The sequence below is a fragment of the Sciurus vulgaris genome (genome assembly GCF_902686455.1).
Source record: "Sciurus vulgaris genome assembly, chromosome: 2".
In the NCBI taxonomy this organism is placed as follows: Eukaryota; Metazoa; Chordata; class Mammalia; order Rodentia; family Sciuridae; genus Sciurus; species Sciurus vulgaris.
The window spans coordinates 188,056,990-188,079,434 of record NC_136462.1 but is presented as its reverse complement, the minus strand read 5'-3'; the positions used below and the strand labels follow the sequence as shown (position 1 = coordinate 188,079,434).

Here is a 22,445-nt window from a genome sequence, read left to right as displayed (position 1 = left end):
AGTTCATTTCTGTTTCAGAGTTTTAGCCTGAGGTGGACTTGTGTTGGCAGGGGCTGAACTCATAGGATTATCTGCTTTGGGCCTTTGCAAATTAAAAAAACAAAACAAAACAAAACAACAACAACAACAACAAAAAACGTTCATGGAGGTGGAAATTGCTAAGTGCTTGTTCCAAAAATCAGAAACATGTTTATGTGTCCTGAACATGAACTCCCAGGCATCAGAGAAGCAGAGACGAGGCAGCTTTTAGGAACCGGGTCTGTTTATGGCTCAGGCACCCTACCTAGCAACTGCCCTACTATCTCTTTTTGAAATGTTCATCAAAGACTGCTTCCTTAATTACCAGAAGAGTGCCTGCTTTTCATTTATGTCTGCCTCTATCTGGGCCAGACTTACCTCCGCAGGAACCAAACTGTCAACGTTTGAAAGAGAGTGGACAGGCTGTCTGACTGGCTGACAGTCTAATACAGCTCTCATTACAGATGCCGTCACATCCCTGAGGCCACAAAGCATTCCGAACCCACCACTCCTTTTGGGTTGACCAGGTACCCAGGTGATTAAAACTTCAGCCTAGTTGAGGCCATTTTATCCTCTGCCCTTAAAAACCAAACCTCCTTCACTTAATGCACATTTAACAGGCCATGGTAGATGAAGCCCAGCTGGCCATCACAGACTGATTTCCCAAAGCTGAACTGCTTTGCGGGGGCTTCCCAGAGCCAGTTGTACGTAGGATAATACTCAGAACTCAGTAAATATTTTATCTACACAATTACCAGTTTGGTGATTTATATAATGCCAAATGCTATTATCATATTTAATCGACTATATGGAGCCTTAGTCTTTATGTAATTAAATGTTAGTATACTTATAAAAACCAAGTTCATAAACTTCTCTGTCAGCCAGTCTTGAATATTTCTTAGGCTTCTGTTTGCGTGGCATTGTCCTGCAGAAAGGTGGTGGTCTTGGGGGAAAAGAAAAGAGAATCCACGAATCTGGGGAATGTGAACTGGATTCTTTTTTTTTTTTTTTGCTGTGCTGGGGATCGAACCCAGGGCCTTGTACATGCAAGGCAAGCACTCTACCAACTGAGCTATCTCCCCAGCCCATGAACTGGACTCTTAACTTGTTGGTTGGATTCTCAGTTTCCTCATCTTTAAAATGGTAATGATTAATTCCTGGATCGCAGAATGGTTGTCATGACAGAGAATTACAAGGAATGACTAGTCAGATGCTTGCCGAAGAATAAGCTTCCTCATAAGGATCGCTCTCCATATCTGCATTATGGATGTATTTATTGAGTGGTTACCACCCCAAGTGGGCACCTCATCTGCTGTGTTTCTCTCCATGTTTTTATTGTCAGTATTCTCTGGTAAAATGTGAGCTCCGTGAAAGAAGGGACCATGATTGTTAATCCCTGCTTTATCCCAGGGGACAAGCATACAGGAGACAGTCAATACATCATTAATGAATGAAATTCACATACGGGTGGAATACATTTAGAGAGGAGAAGGAGGAGTGAGAATTTCCAGACTACAAAAGTTTATGAGTGTTTCTTGTAAGATTGTGCTTGAGTTGAGAAAGGTTGTGTTTTAGGGTTAAATTGAAAATAATTCTAGTTCTGACTCTGCTTTTTTGCAAGCTGTAGAGCTTCCTCAAGGAAGTTACTTAACCTCTCTGATCCTCAGGTTCCAGTTTTGCAAAATTGTGCATTGAATCTCGAAAAGCAACTCACAGGACTGTTCTAAAGGGCAAAATAAGGTAACAGTTATAAAGAACTTGGCACTTAATTGTTCAGAATTACAAAGCGGACACAGAAGGCTGGTTTTTATCAGGGTGGAAAATGAGAAAGCTTTAAGTGACCTGAGCTTGTCTTTGTTTCTTTCCTTCTGTCTTCCCTCCCTCCCTCCCTTCCTTCCCTCCCTCCCTCCTTCCTTCCTTCCTCTTTTTCTTCCTTCCCCCCTTCCTTCCTTTTTTCTCTCCCCCCTCTCTTTCTTTCCTTCCTTTTTTCTTTCTCTTTCTGTTTTTGGTATTGGGCTGCTTCACCACTCAACCATGTCCCCAGCCCCCCCACCACTTTTCTTTCTATTTTGAGACAGGGTCTCACTGAGTTGCTCAGGTCCCATATTCTTTCTTGGGGATTCCTGATAACCCAGCAGTGACTCTTGCCAGGTCCTTTCCTGCTCCTTATTGGGCCAGGGTAGGTCTCCCGACTGAGGTTTCTCCTGAGATTCTCCGCCAGGTCACTAATAGCTGAGGCCTGGAGGGGATGGAGGGGCTCCAGAGTTCCCAGGAGAGCCACCCCTGAACCATGTGACTCTACAGAACCTTGAGCCACCCGAACAGTGAGTTGAGTCCCAGGGAGCAACTTGCCAGGTGGAAGGCTGGCAACTGAGGTCAGAGCCTGTGGTTGCTTCTCTATCGTGCTGCCTCTGAAAAAAACTACATTAAAAATAAATCACTTTCAGAAGAAGAGGATTTTAGAAAACCAGCTGTTCCTGTAGCGTTGGCAGCTTTCAGGACTGCAAAAATAAGCTTCCATCATCAGCCCTCATGCTTCCCTGCATGCCTGGATGATGGCTATTAGATTGTCTTCAGACCTTTGAAAGGAAGAAGGAGCAAATATTTCCCAAAAAGGGCCAGATAGTAAATATTTTAGTTATTCCCAGTTGCATGGTCTCCATCACAGCAACTCTGTCGATCAGCTGGAAAACTGCCATCAGCTTAGACAGGATGTAAACAAATGGGTGGGGTTGCGTTCCAATAAAACTTTATTTAGAAAGATAAAGGACAAGGACTGAAGTTTTAGTTTGCAGGCCATTTTCTGACCTCTATGTTAAACAACCTGATTTGGAGAAAGCCATCAGTTCCTGTGTTACTAATCCTGCTTCCTTTACTTTGCAGCGTGGGAGGAGCGGTACCCGGAGGAGGGGGCCTGAGTTTATGGGGGTTTTGTGAGGCTGACATTTCTCACCCATAACCATGGCTACCTCTGTGGTCAAGCAGAGGTATTCTAGCAAATGAGACCAGGAAAGGCAGAATTCAAACTGGGTCATTAAATAAGGAAGAGACCCTGGGGCACATGACAAGAACTTACGTGGAGACAGGATTGTGGGGTTTCCTTTGTGCTATTGAGCATCTTAAACATAGAGACATTCTTCTCAGTATGGATATAAACAAGTGTTTTTTTGCTTCTTTTAAGTATATGTCTATATGGTGTGTGTGTGTGTGTCTTCATGATATTCTATAAAGGGGAAGATCATCGTGGACATTAATGGAGAGCTTGCTATGTACTAGGTATGGTGCCATTTTACATAGTGTTTATTGCTTATGATAACTTGGAAGGAATGTGTCATTACTATCCTCAGTTCTTGGATGAAGAAACTGAGGAGGGCTGACCCTGAAGGTTCTATCTCCCGTCTTCTATATGACATGGACTCTGGGTGGCCTCACCTGTTCGGTTGCTGTAGGAATAACATACCATGGGGGTCATGAGGCAGGATATCAGGCAATTAGAGGTTGAGGCTGTGGCGATGGTGCAGGGCAGTGCTGGAGGGGTAGGAGTTGATGGATCTTGGGCACCGATACAGGCACAGGCCAGATGCCTATGTATGTCAATGGATTTGCAAGGAAATTTGTCGCTTCCAACATGCTCTGCCTGTCTCTGGCCATTTCCTGGCTGTGGTACTTGTGTTGACTTGGTGAACTGGTCTTAGTTTCATGGTGCGTGGAATGTCAATGGCGATCATCGCTACCCCACGGGGCTCCTTGGAGGGTTAGGTGAGATAATCCATGGTAATGATGGCATAGACCTGGCCCAAAGTAAGCCCTTGATAAATGCTCCTAATTGTTCCCTCTTCATGGATGAGGAAATGAAGGCTCAAAATTTTCTCTCACACACTCACAATCACAAAGAAAGTGCCAGAACAAAACTGTACACCATCCTTGATGCCAAGTTTTGCTCCTCGGATACCCTCCCCATCCTCCACCCGTCTGTCCATTTGTTCCTGAGGCATTTTTTAGTTTCCCCTGAGCTCTTCCATGAGCCCCAGGACTTGGTGGTGAGTGGAATGGAGTGGCCTTCCTGCCCTGCTTGGCAGTAGAGAGAAGGACTAAGTTAGCAGGTGAGTAAATACAGAGCTGGAAGAGTGTCAGCCGGGAGTGGGGGCGCCTGCCAGCACCGGCAAGGTGGCCTGATAGAGATCGAATGGGGAGGGAGAAGGATTATCACTGTCTTTCCCAGGAGGGTGGCGTTTGAGATCTGGTGGGGACGTGCCCAGCAGCAGTGGTCCAGGCAGGGCAGGGGTGACCGCTCGGACCCCGGGGCCCTCAGATGTTGACGGCTCCTGCCAGAAACCCCTTTGTTCTGGGAAACCTCTCCTCACCTTTTCCCGACTGATCTAGGGCTTTTCCTTTGAGAGGTCCTCTGACTTGCGGTCATCTCTTTCCTTTGTGGATCCTTCAAAATAAAAATAAAACAGACATCACCATTGTGTCAGAGGAGATGAGAGCTGCTTCCTGGGCCCGACTGGCCGGGCTCTGCTCCAGGGCCCAGCGTCTGGGTTCTGTCCCAGCTCCAGACCCCTTCCCTGTGTGGCCTTGCCCATTTTCTGCCTGTTTGCCTGCCTGCAAAATTAGGAGTGGGGCCCGATGATCCCTCTGCCTTTGTATTCGAGAGGACGGGAGGAGCCCCGCACCTGCTCCCACACTCTGTCTGAGGAGGAAGACTTGCCGGTTGGGCAGGGCTGCTTTCCAGCGGGGTGGACTCTCCAGCTGGTGTCCAGGTGGGTCCTCCCTCACCTGTTGTGTGTGGTTTTCCCACCCCTCCCCCACCCTGCCTTTGGTGGGTTGAGGCTGCGAGCTGGCCCCATATCTGGTTCCTTTGTCACAGTCCCTACACTCTCTCCCCTACCTGCCTTCTGTCACAAAGCATCATAGTGTCACCTGCAAATGGTGGCCTGGAAGGCTGTGGATGTGAGAGGGCAGGAGTCTGCCACTCGGCCAGGTGGAGCAGACAAAGGCCGTGGTGGTCCTCCTGGAGGGGCTGGGTGGAATCGAGGCTCTTTTTTCCTGGGGGCACCTGCCGCTGTTCGTGTTCCAGCCAGTGGGTGCCACGGAGGACAACACAGACGCTGACTGGTGGGCTGTCAGAAGCTGAGGGTCCTAGGAGAGGGTTGAACTCATGGCCTCTGTCACACTCGAGGCAACCCTGCCTGCGTGACTTGCCTGGGGTCAGTGGCAAAGTGGCGAAGGCGCTGAGATTACCGTGTAGATGAATAGCATGTGGCCGTGGGCCACAGGAGGTGTGGGCGCACTCAGACACCGTCTCTTCAAATATTTTGTTTGTTTTAAGAGATTCTGCAAGCTGAACACATATAACACAGTTATCTTTTCCATTTTGAATTCATCCATTGGCATTAAATATTAATTTAACAAATACTTATTTGACAACTGCTGTGTTCCAGGCACTGTTCCAAGACTTTACGAATAAAAAGTTCACCCAGTCCTCGTAACAACGCTGAGAGGTAGAAGCTGTTAGGATCCTGGATTTACAGACAGGGAAGTCGAGGCACTGGAGGTCGAATAACTTGGCTAAGGTCTTTCAGCTACATAAATAAATTTAAAAAGACAGCTCAGCTGTTGGCTTTGGGGACCGTGGTTCTAACATGCTTGTGTGCAGTGTGTCACGGGCAGAGAACATCACCCCCCACCCCAGGTGAGCAAGCCTGAAGCAGGGCCTGGCAGGGTACCGGCACATGGGATGAGGTTCTGGGACACCACTGTTTCCATTCACCCTGTGCTTTAACCTCAGCTCTGTGCTGCGTAGAAGTCCGAACCCGTCTCTGGTCCAGAGGACACCCAGCAGCAAGTTCATTATTCTCCCTTGAAGTCCCTTGGCTAATGTCCACCTTTGTTGCCTTCATTCCTGGATTTAATGCAAAGGGCCACATTAACCCAAATTGCCACTCAGAGTCTCATGGAGAAAGAACCAAATGAACAGATCAGACCCCTTTTCCTGGTGCTTGGGGAGTGTCCAAGCCATGAGAGAGACATCATCTTATTTATAATAAATTCACTGTTCAAAGAACTTTAAAACATTTTTTTTTTTTTTACTATTAAGAGTATTGTTTCTATCTGTTGAGTCCATGAGTGTTTGACATTGGATGACTTTATAAAACATTCTACTAATTGGATTTGTTAAAGCAAATAAATCAAACACTAATTGGAACGTGCCCTGCCATTATTTTTGCTTACTGAATTAGATATAATGGTGTGAAGGCCTTCTTATCATATTTGTGCACTTATTTAAACACCCCCCTGGCACACACTTTTGCAAATTCAATTAGATATTCAAAGGAGAAATTCAATTTATGCAAGGCTGGTTTACATTCATTCTGGGGGCAAGACTCGGCTCCCTGCGATAGGCCGCTCACGATTAATAAGCCCCACATAGGCGCTGCCCTGCCTTCAAAGCATTTGTTGGCACCAGGGTGGGAGCTCGATGATTCGGGGGCTGGGGTACTTTATCTTTCGAATGCACGTGTCCACAGGGCACGGTTGGCTTCATGGGCCTGTGGTCCTGTGGGCCCTCACTCTTGGTTTTATGCTCTGCTATTGCCTTTGATTTCTTCATAGTTGTCAATCGAGGGACTGCTCTGTGGTTTTGACCTTGGCCCACAGATGTTGTAGCTTGGTCCTCCTACCTTGGAGATTTTCTTGGTTCTCAGACTTTCTGGCCAAGGCAGAAAGTCCTTGGTTAGAGTGTTGGCTCTGTCCTTCATTTGGTTCTGAGTATGCCATCTTGTCTGCCTCAGTTTTCTTATCTGTGAAGTGGGAGCGCTCCTCCTTACCCACGAACAACACACGCTGTAACGTAGGTGAAGTGCTTACTTAAACTCGGAGTGTCTTAGATCTTTACTCAGTCCCTTGTCTGAGACCCAGGCCTGTGACATCAGAATGGAAGACACATTCCCACTTCATTTCCCAGAGACAGGAAGAAGCATTCTATAGCCGAGGAACAGGAGGGGAGTGTCCAAAGTACAGGACATCACACATTTAAATGGTGACATGTAACGTTGGGTTCAAACTATATTAACATTGGAAAATTTTATGTCACCAGAGCTGAAGTTATAGCAAACTACAGCCTGCAGACCAAATTTGGGCCTGTGCTGATTTTCATATAAATGAAAAAGTGTTCTTACATTTTTAGATGGTTAGGAAAATCAAAAGAATACTATCTTATGACATGTGAAAATCATGACATTCAAAGTACAGTGTGAATGAATAAAATGATCTGAGGACACAGTCAAGCCCATAAACCCATTCTTACCACATCGTTTACGATGACTTCTGTGCCGCAGTGGCTCGTTGAGTCCCAGTGACAAAGGCCACCTGCCCGGCTGTGATAGGATTCTTATATGGCTTCTTCTGTGTCCTGTGTGATCACAGCCCTCTGTACAGAACTGTGTGCAGAATGAATTTCACTCCCCCGATCAAGTTATGTTGGTGAGGAAGGCGAAGGCATCTTCAGCTATAACTGAACTCCAGAATTCATTGGCTTCGGCTTATTAGAAGGGCGATTTCCTGGATGAACCCAAATGAAGCAGATGAGGAAGAGGTCAGCAATGCGAGGGCTCACAGAGGGGCCACGTGGCCAGAAGAAGAGGGACTTCAGTCCTGTAACCATAAGAAACTGAATTCTGCCCAAACCACAGGAGCTCTACAAAGAACCCCAAGATCCAGAAAGAACACAGCTCAGCTGACACCTGGGTTTTCAGCCTGTGGGACCCTAAGAAGAGAGACTCTTGGCAGTGCCTGGACTTCTGCCTGACAGAAAACGCACATTATAGATAGGTACTTTAAGATGCTAAGTTGATGGTAATTTGTTCCTGGGCAGAGGAAACTAATGCACCATGATATGGGCTGAATTGCGTTCCTCTGAAATTCACATGTCAAAACCTTAATCCTAGTATCACCGAATTTGGAGATAGATAGGGCCTGTGAAAAGGTTGGGTGGGCCAGGTGTGGTATATACCTGTTATCCCAGCAATTTAGGGGGCTGAGGCAGGAGGATTCCAAGTTCAAGATAGTTTCAGCAATTTAGCAAGATGCTGTCTCAAAATAAAAAAATAAGAAGGACCAGTGGTAAAGCACCCCTGGGTTCCATCTCCAGTGCTGGGGAAATAATAAAAAAGTCAGATGGAGTTTCAGGGGTGGGGCCTTAGCTCCAGGGGCCTGGGAAGAAAAACCGGAGCTCATTCTCTGCTCACATCAGCGTACCTATGGCGATGCAGTGGGGAGGTGGCCATCTGCAAGCCAGGAAGCAGGCTCTTCCCAGAAACTGGCTCTCCAGAAACTGAGAAAATAAATGTCTATTGTTGAAGTCAGCCCCTGTGTGGTATTTTGTAACTGGTAGCAAGAGCAGACTAAGTCAACCCGCGAGGCTGAGAATATTTACTATTGAGCTCTTTAAAGAAAACGTTTGACCATCATACCCCCCACTTAACAATAATAAAAACTATCTTGATCCTATCTCCCTTTCCTGTGCCCTCTCACCATTTATTCCTGCTACATCTTGAGTCTGAAGAGCTCACAAGGGAGCTCTCTCCACATCTCCAGCTGATCTTGAGCCTCCAATTCCATTTCTTCCCTTTCCCACCGTGCCATGGCCTCCCTGTGAGCTGAAGGCACAGAGGCTCTGACATGCCTTGACTCCAAGACTACAGACTGGCATCTTGGCCCTAGGCAGTGATTTGGCAGCAGGGCATATGCAGACTGGCTCAGCGGCATCTTATGATGAGGAAGAGCTTGCGCCACCTCAGCCTGTCCTTTCAAGGTCAAGGTTGTCTTTCCAGTTCATTGCCATGGCAACCTAGTACAGTGGGTCAGTGTGCAAAGTGATCTAGTCTGGGTTCAAAGACAAGCTTTGCTGTTGGCGATGTGTGTGCTCTTGGGCATATCTTTTTTAACCTTTCAATGCTTTAGTTTCTTTGTGCATAAAATGCAACCTTATGGTTGTATTTATCTCATGGAGTGATTGTGGTCAGTAATGGAGTCACCGTTGGTGAGCACTTGGCACAGAGCCTGACACTTGGTTCAGTGCCTGTGCCAGTGTGGGTCATTGCTCTTGTGCTCAGGTCTGTGGAACTTGCCTCTGCCCAGCAGCTTCGCCTCCATCTCTTGCGGTTGCACCATGATCCCTGGCCCTGGCCCCTCTGCTCCACACCTGCTCACAGCTGGATCCGCAGCAGTCTTGGGGCTTGATCTGCATCCGCTGGAAATAATCGTATTTCTCCTCTAGTGGCTTCTGGGCCTGTCCATGGCCTCACCTCACTCTTCTTTCTTATCCCGCAGCCTGATGGCTTCTCATTTCACCTTTCATCCTCCCTTCTCTCTCTGGATTTAGTCTCTGACTTTGGTGGTCTCGGTTGAATGCTCTTTCAAAGGTCCTGACCTCTAAGCCCTAAATCCCTACCTGCTGCCAGCCTCCGCAGGGTTCACCTGGGCCCTAGGCGAAGACTGATAGATGGTCGAGAGTCCCCTGGGTGGGCGCCAGCCTGGCTGCTCTCCGTGAGTGGAGGTCCATTTAGCCCTTCATTGACTAAGGGTCAAGCCCAACCTGTGGGTTACACTCTGAGAGAGGACAGTGTGGCATTCTCTGGCTCTCTTGGATCTCTAGATCGTGGAACTGGAGAGATAGTGATGTGACCTCAGGTGCTCCAGATCTGTAGGTTTCCTAGAACTGTCACTCGCAGTTACATATGCCAGGGAAGTGGGTGTTTCTGTGCATCCTCGCTCATGGCCACTCAGCATGGTTTCTGATTATGTTTGTCAAAATTATGAGCTTCACTGGAAGTAGTGCCTACCATCGAGAGCAACCTAAGGCAAATTTCCACTTTTTTTTTTTTTTTTTTTTTTAAATGTGGGGCTCAGTTTGCTATCTTCTCTAAGCTCTAGTGTTGAATATTATAGGCACAACTCTCTATTCCAGAAGCAGTAGGGCGAGACTCAGATTCTGTGAAACACTGAGTATTCTAAAAGGGGGAGGGTTGGAGCAATGGTGAGTACCTGGGCTTTGGTACCACATTTTCAGGCTAATGTCCTCACTCCGCTGCTTCCTGTGGGTGAGCTTACTTCTCTGAGCCTGTGCCACTACATCTGTAAGATGGGTATAATCCAAATATCAGGACCTGTGGTGAGGGTTAAAGATGGTATGGGTAGGGCCTGCACACCTCCTCACATTACCTGTCAATGAAAGAAGGTGTTACTATTATTGTATATATGCTTTTCCCCCATGTGAGCAAGTCCCTTATAGGACTGTGGTGACAAGTTTACATCTGTAAGATGGAGAGAGCCGTGCTTTTCTCTTAGTGCAGGAATTGGTAAACCAAGGCCTCTGAACAAAATCTGGTTTGTTGTTGTAAATAAAGTTTTATTGAAACATACCTATGCCCTTTGCTCGCATGTTATCTAAGGCTGTTTAGGCATTAAAATGGCAGAGTTGAGTAGTTGTCACAGAGACTCGGTGGCCCCAAAGCTGAAAATATTTAATGTCTGGTCCTTTACAGAAAAAGTTGCTTGCCCCTGTCCTAGAGGGTTGTGTTGGAGCTACCTACATTCATATGTGGATAGATTTACATATATACCTACATAGCTCCAATACAGTGCCTGGCACACTGCAGAATCCCAACAAATCTTTAGTTCCTCTTCTGAACTTAATTCTGCTCAAGAATACACAGGATCATATCTGAAAAATGCAGAGGCAGACACATTTGTATTTTTATTGAATTCTATTTCTCTCTCATTTTCAGAAGAAGAGCTCATGTTTAAAAAAAATTCTGATTGGCACTATAAACTTTATTTATGCTTTAATGTATCCTAAAGTATGTACCCAGCACTATTTTTGCTTCCCTTACAGATGCCGATATGCTATACATTACCAAATCCAAATGGATTTTCAAAATCCAATTTCCTTGCTACAGTTTCCCATTTCTCTGTTGACTTTTTATGTTTGACTCACGTCGGAGCATCTGGGGCCTTTGCCACATTTTGACCTCAACCTGCCCAGGGAGATAGCTCTTCTGTTTAGGTGCCACTCTTCTGTTCAGAGTCCTTGGATAGTGGCTCTCCTTGCCTGTCCTCCTGCAGTTATAGGGGTCTTCAGCAAACCAGATTGTGTCCTCTGAAGGCTAAGCCTAACTTCTGGGGAGAAGGTGGGGTTTTTGTTTCCCACAAAAATGATTGTGGTAAAGTTGACATTGGTTAAATGGGCCACCTGCCCCTCATACCTGAATGGGGTCAGCATCCAAATGAGTTTCCTTAGGAAATCTCCCCACACATCTGTCTTCCCTAAGTAGCCTGCCTCGAACACCTGCAACCATGGCTGGCCCTTTTGTTTTTGTTTTGTGTTTGGGGCAGGTATTATGGCCTCTACGAGTTGTAAATTGAGAGAAGTGATTTTTAGAAGCACAAGAGGGATCTGTAGTGAGATCCAGGGTTGCAGGTTTGAATGGTTCATGCTCCAGTCCAGGAGCAGTGTGGCTTTTCTTTTCCTCCCCTCCAAGGCTCCCAGTGACCCTGACATTATGGTCCGTGCTTGGGCTGGTGGCATGGCTCTGCGTCTCTGTGATCCCTGAGAGTTCTCAGAGCCTTTTGAGTCTCTGGAACACTTAGACTTTGCAGCTGGAGGTTTCCTTGTGGTCATCTTGTCCCTGAAGCCCAGAAAATGGTGACTCAGAAGTGGGAAGGGATGTGGGCCAGGAGGTTGTACCCAGCTGGCAACGCCACTTGCTGTCAGGTTGTGCAGTCTTGAGCTCACAACTACTCTGCTTCTCAATCTGTGGATGAAGAGGAAGAAAATCCAGGGATAATGTCTTGAAAAATATTTAAGTGCATTTTCTCTCCTGAATAGTTTTAGACTCTTATCTCTGAATCAAGCCAGACCAATGGGGTGTAGGTATCTAGATTTTGTCTTTGGGGTCCCAGGGAATTGGTCTTCCTGATGCATGTGTTTGGGTGATGCTATCAGTTTATACTGAGAATGATTATAAGAAACATTTTTATGAAATGGTCATGTACCCCTCATGTGGATGTTGTTTCAGATATGGGATGTTGTTTCATTACTGGATATGAGGTTTCTGTTACGACTCTCCCTGCAGAGGAGCTCTTGTCTGATCTAAACCCTTGGACTGGTTGTCATTTTCCTGAGCAATCTGACGTTTATTGCATGAACACAGTGTCCAGTACCTGGCCAATTTTTCTATTTAATATTGGGTGTCAGAAGCTCAGAGTCAAACCTATCACCCCCTTTTAGCAGATGGGCGTGAGGGAAATTGCAGCATGGATTTGTAACTCCCTCCTCTGTCCTGCTTTTCTTTCTTTTCCTGTCCTCAATTTGATTTTTGTCACCAGGCTGTACTTTCTGCTTCTATATTTATCAGGCTGCTGCAGCTGCACCAATGACCAGTTAGACAGCATCCCTTGAATGTTGTTATGCTTTGGATATGAGGTATTCCCCCCACAAAAGCTCATGATTGGTGAGGGAGTGATGTTCAGAGGTGAAATGATTTGATTAGGAGAGCTGTAATCTAATCAGAAGATTAATCCATTTGATGGAATAATAATTTGAAAGACTACCATACTGGGTAGTAACTGTAGGCAGGTAGGGCATGGTCAGAGGAAGTAGGTCACTGGGGGCATGCCCCGTGGCTTTAGATTCTGTCCCTGGCATCTCTCTTGCTCTCTGAGCTTCCACGCTGCCATGAGCTGAGCAGCTTCCCTCCACCACGCCCTTCCGCCATGATGTTCTGCCACAGCCCAGGCCCAGAGCAACAAGTTGGCTAACCATGGACTGATCCTGCGATGTCATGACCCAAAGAAACTTTTTATTTTCTAAGTTGTTCTTGTCAGGATTTTGGTCATAGTGATGAAAAGTTGACTAACACAGAAAAATGTGGTCTGTGTTCTAGATGTACATAGAGCACAGAGGGAAATTACATTCCCCAGCTGTATTTTCTGCATTGCCTGGAGTCCAGGAATGGACCATGTGTCCTAAGACTCAGACAGTGGGCAGAACAGGCACCTGTTTCTAGAAAGTCTTCTCTAGGAGGGACATTGAAGGGTTGAAAATTCTGCAGAATGGGATAGAAATGGCAGCAGGGTCTGAATTTCCCAAAGAGATCGTGGCTCAAGACAGAGTGAAAGGCAGCTTTCCACTCCACTCTAATTGAGTTCTTCCATACCTTTGGAGGTCCTCACCCCAGGAGGCCTAGAACCCCAGTGTCAAAGGTCAGACTATTATAAGGGGAAAGCATTTGTTCATTTGCTGCAGATTGAAGTGACCATCATAGCTCAGCAACAGGGGCAGCAAGGTAGTCTAGGAAATATCTTTGGAGCAGAGATGTGCCCTGGACCTTAGCAGTCAGCTCAGGTGTAACTGTTTACCTATGATTGTGCAGGAGTAGGTAGGTGAAGCTCAGGGCTTGGAAGAGCAGGAGACTGTGCCTTTAGCATTTATTGGTTCATTCATTCAACAAATACTTTTAAACTCCTGTATGCTAGAATTATTCCCACTCTGAAGGTGACTTTCTAGTGGAAGCTGGTGGATCAGCTGTCTCCCTCCTTGCCCTTTGAGACCACCCTTCTCCATTCCATCTGGGATGGAGCTTCCCATCATGGCTCCCCCTCATGCCCTCTTGTCTCTATGACTAACTTTTTATGCTGATCCTTTTCCGTTCACACTGGGTGCCGCCTTTCTTCCCTCAGTTCCCAACGGCACCAGTGACACATGGCTGTTGTGCCATGAGAGGCTGGGTGTAGGGAAGGACCACTGTGGAGCAGGACAGAAGGCCATTTCCAATTCATGGTTAGAAAGCTTCTCAGACCACTGCAGCTTAGTGATCCTGTCACCCACTTCCAGATGTGGTCTTCGTAGCACGTTCGTCAGCGTGCAATTGTCCATGAGCTCACTCGTTTCCTCTCTATCTGTCTCATCTATCACAATTGCCTACCTTTTCTGTAAACCGCTGTATAGCCGGTGGCTGGTATTACGTCTCTTCTTCAGGAAGTCTTCAGTTAAATCACTGTTGCATGGGTGGATGAGTGGATGAACAGTCCTTACCAATGCATTAATCAGTTCTTATCCTTTATTTCCCGGTGAAAATTTTTCATTGGCCATTGTGTTAGTTAGATTTTCATTATTGTGACCAAAATATCTGACAAGGACCACTTAGTGGAGGAAAAGTTTATTTTGGTTCATGGTTTCAGAGCAGGTTCCATTGCTCTGGGCTGGAGGTGAGCGGAGCCCTGTGGTTGAAGAATACAGAGGAGGAAAGCTAATCAGCTCTTGGTGATTGGGAAGCACGGGGAGGGGGGCGGTGCATAGGGAACATACACCCTTCCAGAGGGTGTCCCCAGTGACCCATGTCCTCCGGCTACGCCTACAGTTGACACCCAGTTAGTTCATTCAAACTGGGATGGACCCATTAGGCTACAGCTCTCACGGTCTATTCACTTTACCTCCGAATATCCCTGCATCAACACAGAGCTTTCAGGGGACACATTTCCAAACCACAGCAGCTGTCACCTTCTAAATCTTGGACTTCTCTCTCCTTTTCCTTTCCTTTCCTCTCTAGTTGTCCATATAACACCCCTTGTACCACCACCAATTCCTGGTTTTTACTGCAAATCAATTTAATTATCAGAACTCAATTCTCCAACTTCTGCACCACCAAAATAGGTCCAGCCCTCCATTGCTTAGCCCAAGACTCTTGGGTTGCTATCTTGGTCCATTTGCACTGCTGTAACAAAATACCTTAAACTGGGAAATTTATGCAAATAGAAATGTATTGCTCGTGGTTCCACAGGCTGGGAAGTCCAAGATCAAGTTGCCAACAGATTCAGTGTCTAGCGAGGATCTGTTTTTCATAGATGGTGCCATCTATGTGTCCTCATGTGGCAGAGGGGCAAACATGTTCCCTAGGCCTCTTTATAAGGCAGGGATCCCATTTGCAAGAGCTCTCCTAGTCATCTACCAAAAGTCCCATCTCTTCACACCATGGCACATGGGGTTAGGTTTCAGCATATGAGACTGGGGTGGGGGACACGTAGACATCCGGTTTATTGAAGATGTTGTTCTATGTATGGCAGGGAACAAATGGGTGTTTAAAGGAGGGGGAAGGCGATGTGATGATGTCTGTGGTCATCAAGGAGACGGACATCAAAGGGACAGTGTGAAACACATCTGGGAGACCAGCCTGCAGGCTGCTGTGGGGAATAGGTCCCACTGGGGCCTCCTGCCTTCATATACCCTGTGGGCGCCCCCAGGATGCCCTTCCCCCAACTCTCTGCCCGTGGAGATGTTCCCGCCTGTTGGAGTCCTGTTAGTTCTCCTCCTCTTCTTCCCCGTCCCCCTCCAGGATGTGGTGGGCTCCCGTTTCTCTGGGCACACCAGCATCGCCTCGCCGGAGCTTCCACATCTGTCATTGTTACCTCCAGGGGACTTTTGACACAAAGCCTATGCTCAGTGATTCCTTGTCATAGTGAATGAACCACTTATTGTCAAATGGTGGATAGTCAGAACTTAGTTAAAAGGATAAACTCTGCATGTTATCAGCATCAACTTTACTGTCTTCCTGATAAATGATCATCTGATTTCTCACAAATTCTCTTGCTACTCCATGAAAAATGGGTTTTCAGACTGAGTTCACAGAGAAGGAGGTGGGCATCAAGACTGTGTTCTGTGCCACTCTTCATATGTTAATCCACTCGATGGTATTTCCGTATGATGGCTATTTCCCTCCATGTTGGGTGAGGGAACTGAGACTCGGATGTTAAGCATGTGGCCCAAGCATGTGCAGCTTTGCAAAGCCAAACTGTGGGTCCAGCTTTGCTGGACTCTGAAGCTAGTTCTCTTCCTGCTGTCTGTCGCATCTCTCCATGTTGTGAGCAGCAATTACAGAGGCATGTCCTGGCATTCAGTTTTCCTACTTTAGAAGGAGACGTTGCTGTTTACTTTCTCAGGAAGGAAGATTGAAATCAATGTAACTACCCTTATTAACTTTTTAAAACAGGGGGGCCTGCCGGTGCCAGCGCCTTTCCTATGAGCACCAAAGCACATATAAAAATCCAATTTGCTTGCCTTTTTGTAAAGAAGTCTTCTCCAGAGTTTAAAATGCAAAGCTGTAAATGAAGAACCAATGAGACAAGGGGAACGAGCCAAGCCTGAGACACAGGGATGTATTTACCATGGTTTTTTCTTTTTGTCTGCAGGTGGCTGTTCCTTTGATGAGCACTACAGCAACTGTGGATATAGTGTGGCCCTAGGGACCAATGGGTTCACATGGGAGCAGATTAACACGTGGGAAAAACCAATGCTGGACCCAGCAGTGCCTACAGGTATGTGATCCATCTTTTGGGGGGCTGTGATGGGGGAAGAATTTCTTATGGATTGAACTGTCTGAGAGGGCAACGGATAACTCTTAGGTAGTGAGTTTCCCATCCTCTGAGGAGTTCAAACCAAGACTGAGTGAATTCTTCAGGATGTAGCGAGAGTCATGTATATCCGGGATTCAGGGATCTTTAGGATTTCTTTTACCTTTGAGATTCTAAGCTCTAGGCATTCCTAGGGTATCACTGGGTTTTGCATGGGAGTCTGACGGTGTTGGGATTTGGGGGGAAGAAAGATCTGGGGGAGGATTTAAAGTCACTCCTTTTCTTCTAGGCTGCATAGACACAGGTTGCATGTATATAGGGAAAATTCCAGAGTATTACTCATAAAGTCAGTGTCCTGACCTCCTGAATACCAAGCTTGTCCTCAGCCAATGAAACCAAAGTCCAGTAGACTCCTGATGGATATCTGCAGGAGAGGGACAACTGACACGCTTTAGGGGGAATACCCAGAGGAGGTGTGCTCATACTCAGAGAGAACGCCTGGAGAGTGGGGTACACCTGGGGGTGAGGTGCATCCTGATGAGGTTTACCTGGTGAGATGAGGTATCAAGAATTGCAGTTCTGGGAAAGTTCAGAGTGCCCTCTGGCCTAGTTGGGTTGGTGGGTGGAGAAGAGCCACCTTTCTCTGTGGGTCCTCTGGGCTGAGGGCTCCCAGCAGCCCACAGGTCCTGGTCTTCAGCAGCCCCTCCTGAGGCTCTCCCTTGCTTTCCTTTTGTCTCCTTGGCTTACTCTGACCTTTAAGCATCTGTGTTCTTTGGGCGGCTCTGTACTCTTTCCACTGAGGGCCTCGCTACTCCATAGCTTCTGATTCCGTCTGTCCACTGCTGACTCTCCAGCATTCATGCCTCCAACCCAGACCTCTCTGATGGACTGTAGACCTGCACAGTGCACTGTCTGCTGCTGGGTCTTCTCAGCCACCTCTGGTAAAGGGGATTTTCCAGGATGCCACTAAGCTGGAGGCAGAGAAGATGCTTGAAAATGTTCAGGTGCGGGTGGGCCTCATGGACTTTGGCTCCAAAGCAGAAGGCCACTGGATGGCTCGACATAACTGCTATTAAGGCATGTATTGTGTAGGCTTCTCTTGAGTGTTAGTGTTAGCCTTAGGTAGGGTGAAAGTGTGCTGTAGTACAAAGTGGAGCATTTCAGATCTGGTGGCTTCTTGTTTTGGGTAGCAGAGGCGTCAACAGTAAGGTGAAGTGGAGCAACCTCTGCACCTGTTGTCCCATTATGATTTTTTAAAATTTATTTATTTTTTTACAGACTGCATTTTGATTCATTGTACAGAAATGGAGTACATCATTTCATTTCTGTGGTTTACACGATGTAGATTCATACCATTTGAGTAATCATACATGTACATAGGGTAATGATGTCTGTCTCATTCCACCATTTTTCATACCCCCTCCCTCTCGTACTCTAAAGTTCCTCCATTCTTTCCTCATTCCCCTATAAAGAACTTACAAAACTTTAGACCAAAAATACAAAGAACCCAATCACTAAATGGGCAAGGAACTGGACACTTACAGATGAAGATATACAGGCAATTAATAAATATATGAAAAAGTGTTCAACATCTCTAGTAATTAGAGAAATGCAAAGTAAAACAACTCTAAGATTTCATCTTATTCCAATTAGAATGGCTGTTATCAAGAACACAAACAATAATAGACGTTGGTCTGGATGTGGGGAAAAAGGCACACTTTTACATTGCTGGTGGAGTTGCAAATTGGTGCAGCCATTATTTTAACCAGGTTGACTTTAATCTCAAAAGTGCCTTGGTTTAGATGATAGACTTATTCCTCCTGTTGGGGACACCAAGAGCCCCAAACACCTGTGCTTTGAACACATTACCTGTTCTTTGCTCTGCTGGCCATCTTTGATATTGGCTGAATAAATCTGGATTCTACAGTGTGTGTGTATATGTGTGTGTGCATGTGTGTTGATGTGTGTGCATGATGTGTGTATGTATATGTTATGTTTTAGATGCGAGGTGTCCCCCAAAAACTCATGTGCGAAACAATGCAAGAAGGTTCAGAGGAGGAATGATTGGTTGTGAGAGTCTTGACCCAATCAGTGATTAATTCCCTGATAGGGATTAACTGAGTGGTAACTGAAGTGGTGGCTGGAGGAAGTGGGCATTGGGGGTGTGACTTTGGGTATATATTTTGTAACTGGTGAGTGGAGACTTCTCTCCCTCTGCTTCCTGATCATCATGCAAGCTGCTTCCCTCTGCCAACGTCTTCCACCATGGCGTTCTGCCTGCACTCGAGCCCTAAGGAATGGAGCCGGCCTTCTGTGGACTCATACCTCTGAAACTGTGAGCCCTCAAATAAACTCTTCCTCCTTTACAATTGTGCTGGTTGGGTCTTTTAGTCACAGCAGGGAAGAAGTCGACTGAACCACCACGCATGTGCATGTGTGTGTGGGATGTGCGTGTGTGCGTGCACACACACATGCTCTTTCTGCTCAACTTGAGCCCACGCGAAACCCTGCAGGGTCTCGTAGGCTCCCCAGCTCAACATCTCCAAACCTGGCTCTTGATCCACTCTTCCCGTTTCCCTCTTGACTCAGTCCCCAGTGTTCCTTGTCTTGGGAAAACCTGCTTCACCCACTCAGCTGCTGATTCAGAAACCAGAAGCCCTAGTCTCTCTCTCCTCTCTTCCTCCCTTTTCAAATTAAGCACTTTACTCCGCTGCCTTTCCCCTTGAGTACATCTTGGGTGTTTCCGAGTCTCTTCATCTCTTCTACCACTGTGCTGGTAGAGAGTTCCCCTGGCTCTTTTCTGGGTAGCTGGAAAACTTTGACAGGCTCCTTGACTTACCCTTTTGACTTTAATCCCTTCTCCACCCAGAAGCCAAAGAGATGATTCTGGACTGTGGCCTGGGCGTGTTAATTCTTCCCTATCTGGTCTCTATCTTGTTTCTGCTTCCAGTCCTTCTGTGGCTTTGCACGGCAGCCTTGAGGCCTTCTTGATGACTGATCCTTCTGGCCCACCCTCATCCAGTTCCTCTTCCTCCCAGGCTCGCTTCACACCAATTTCTGTCAGTTTCCAGAATGTTCTAGCTCGACTGCCTCAGGAATTCACACAGGGCAGGGCCTCTCCATGGCAGCTTCCCTCTGCCCTGCCCTCCTGCTCCTCTTCCTGTCTCAGTCTGGGCCATCTCCCACCGTAATGAGCTGCCCTGCATACGGCACTTTCCTCAGGTCACAAGTGATAGCTGGTGCCATTTGCTCAGCGTGTGCTTTGTCCCCAGATGAGAAGCTCCATGTGACTGTAGATGGTGGCGGTCTGGCTCACAGCTGTGTCTTCAGTGTCTAATGCAGAGGAGCGTTGGGTGTCCCCAGGTGAAATGACTGCTTTTCACTCCTGCCACTGTTTCTCCCTAGAGATGCGACACTCACTTCTGATCTTAATTTTCTCAGTCCCTCATTATGGCAAAGCATCATTTCATAAATATTGGATTGTGCTAATACAATCTTCTGAGCTGTTCTAAATAGAAGCATTTGATAATGATCACTGAAATTATTCTGTCATGATGTGCCTGTGGATTTCGGGGGCCGTGCATGCAGCTCAGGCGGAGAGGCATGGATGTTCTTCTGGTGGGCAAAGGCTGAAATCTGCCTCTCCCTTTCTTAAATCCAGCAATTTCCATCTTGCCTGAAATCTAGTTTGAGTCTATTTATTCAAATGTTCCACAGCCTTTTATCAAACCCCTGTGTGTGACAAGCTCCATGCTGTTCTTGGTCAGGGTAAATCAGAACACGTTATTTTATCACTTAATCCCTTCAGTGGCCTGGCACGTAGGATGGAATCTGTACTTCTCACCATGGCCAGTAAGCTTCCACATGATCCAGTGTCATCTGCAAGTCCCTTTCTTCTCTCTCTCGAAATGCTCCAGGCACACTGGCTGTTTGCCATTTGTCAGACACATTCTTTCCTGGCACAGGGCCTTTGCACGTGCTGTTCCCTCTCACAGGAATGATTCTCTCCACTCTCCTCTTGGCCAGTTTCTTCAGGTCTCATCTCACACAACTTTACACAGAGTTCTTTCCTCACCTGTTGATCTATAGCAGGTTTCTCTTATGGTTCCGCTTTTTGAAGCCCTTATCATAGACATACTCACAGGTCAGCTTATTTGAATCTTATGCCTTAGCTGAGTGGCCTGGGGCTTCCATCCCTTTGCCCCAATCTCCACATCTTCAACTTGGGGACCAGCGTGACAGTTCAGTGGAGGGTCCTGTGTGAGGGTGGACGGTCTACACAGGGCAAGGCTCAGCCCATGTCAGTTTCTTTAGCTTCTTTTCTGGTTCCCACAGTCTCTGGGGCTGAAGAGCCGGCCCACCCTGGGACTTGGCCCCTCCTCAGACTCAGGCACGGGGTGCTGCTTTCCATCCGGTCACTGGTGTCGGCCAGAGCGGCCTTTCCCTCCCAGCCTGCATGGCCTCCTCCCTGGGTCAGACTACACACATGCCACGGTCTTGCTCTTCCTCATCCTGCTCCTGGGCACAGCCCTCGGGCTGGCAGTCCAGGTCCAGACCTGCTTTCCCCTCTGGTCCACACTGACTGGGCTGTCACAGAGGAATGGGGGTCGCTGTGCCCATAGACCCTCTCTCTAGAACTCTCTCCTGTCCATGGAGCAGCAGCTCCTCCAGCCTTCCCCACCCTTGGTGTAGCCCTGAGGAACAGCCTGGCGCCAAGCAGGAGGGCCTCTTGGGGTCTGCAGAAATGTCAGAGCCGCAGTAAGCCCAGAGGCAACCGGGCTTAGGAGTTTCCCTCAAATGCCTGCAGGACACTAACTTAAGTATCAGGAATGCAGGAGGGACAAGCTCAGGCTGCCCTGAGTGCATAAAAATGTGCATCTCTGTCTCTTATTGACACCAACTTCGCTTTGACCCTGAGACCCTAGGGAGGTGGGATGTTAAAATTTGAACACCATGGGGGCCCCACATTCCCCAGGGCGCTATGACTGTGCTGGAGGCTTAATCCAGCCCTGTGATTTCCTCCAAGGAACCAGCTACTGTGATCCCTGTGGTCTCCTTGTGAATCGGCTGCTTCTTTCCAGGGCTGGGAGCCATTGTCTGGGTCCAGCCCAGCTGCCCCACCCAGCATCCCTTCTGGGACCTGCCCCTCCCCAGGGTCTGCCACTGAGCAGGGCAGGATCAGCAGACCCTCTCCTGTACCCTCCCCAGTGGGGCTTCTTCCCAGGCCACCTTAGTCCCCAGAGGCACACCCCTCTTTGCCTGGCCCCTCTGCAACCCAAGTCATCTACCTACAGTAGGTTTAGAATGCGTCCCATGTGTATTTCAAGAGCAGAGAAGTGCAGGCAATTGTACAGTTGCCCGAGGGGAGGGAAGGGAGGGCCGGGGACGGGGTGTCCTCTGGGAGAACACAGGGGCATACACATGGGGAGTATGGCAACCCGCCACCTACCATGGGGGCAGGAGTGGGTCCCAAGGCGATCTGGGACTCCCTTCATGCCCCTGGGCCTTGGCTGCGTGTTCCTGCTTTGCTCTAGGTGCTTGGGTCACAGGGAGAGGACTGGTGACAGACAGTTATGGATGGAACTGTCCCCTCACAAGACAAGCTGAAGTCCTCACTCCTGGCCCTATGGATGTGACCTTCCTTGGAAATGCGGTTCTCCTGGCATAACTGAGTTCTGAGGAGTCCCACTGGGCCCTAGTCCAGTGTGCTGGGGAAGTTGGAGGGGGAGGTGGCACTGATGCCTGTACCAGCCAGGAAGCACCAAGGATTGGCCTCAGACCCCGGGACTAGACCAGGAAGGAAGGAAGGGCTCTTCCCTGAGCCTTGGATGGGACGTAGCCCTGCCAACACTGTGTTTTGAGGCTTCTGTCCTCCAGAACTGGGGGAGGGCAGCTTTCTGTTGGCCGAAGCCCCCCCCCCCCAGGCCACCTGCCCCTCCCACCCGCCAGGGTGCCTCACACAGGGCTCTGGAAATACCAGACACTTATTTTTCTTCCAAGGAAGCTGCCTTTGCTAC

The 22,445-nt window shown here is 47.7% G+C and overlaps 1 protein-coding gene across 10 annotated transcripts in view; it reads left to right on the top strand.

Annotated features, from left to right (window-relative positions):
* The window catches only part of PTPRT (protein tyrosine phosphatase receptor type T), a 1,026,485-nt gene that overhangs the window by 262,175 nt on the left and 741,865 nt on the right, over positions 1–22,445 (top strand). For all 10 annotated transcript variants that reach the window (XM_079126897.1, XM_079126896.1, XM_079126893.1 and 7 more), the window contains exon 2: positions 16,267–16,392. In XM_079126897.1, coding sequence (XP_078983023.1) covers positions 16,267–16,392 — 126 coding nt within the window. The remainder of the gene's footprint in view (positions 1–16,266; positions 16,393–22,445) is intronic.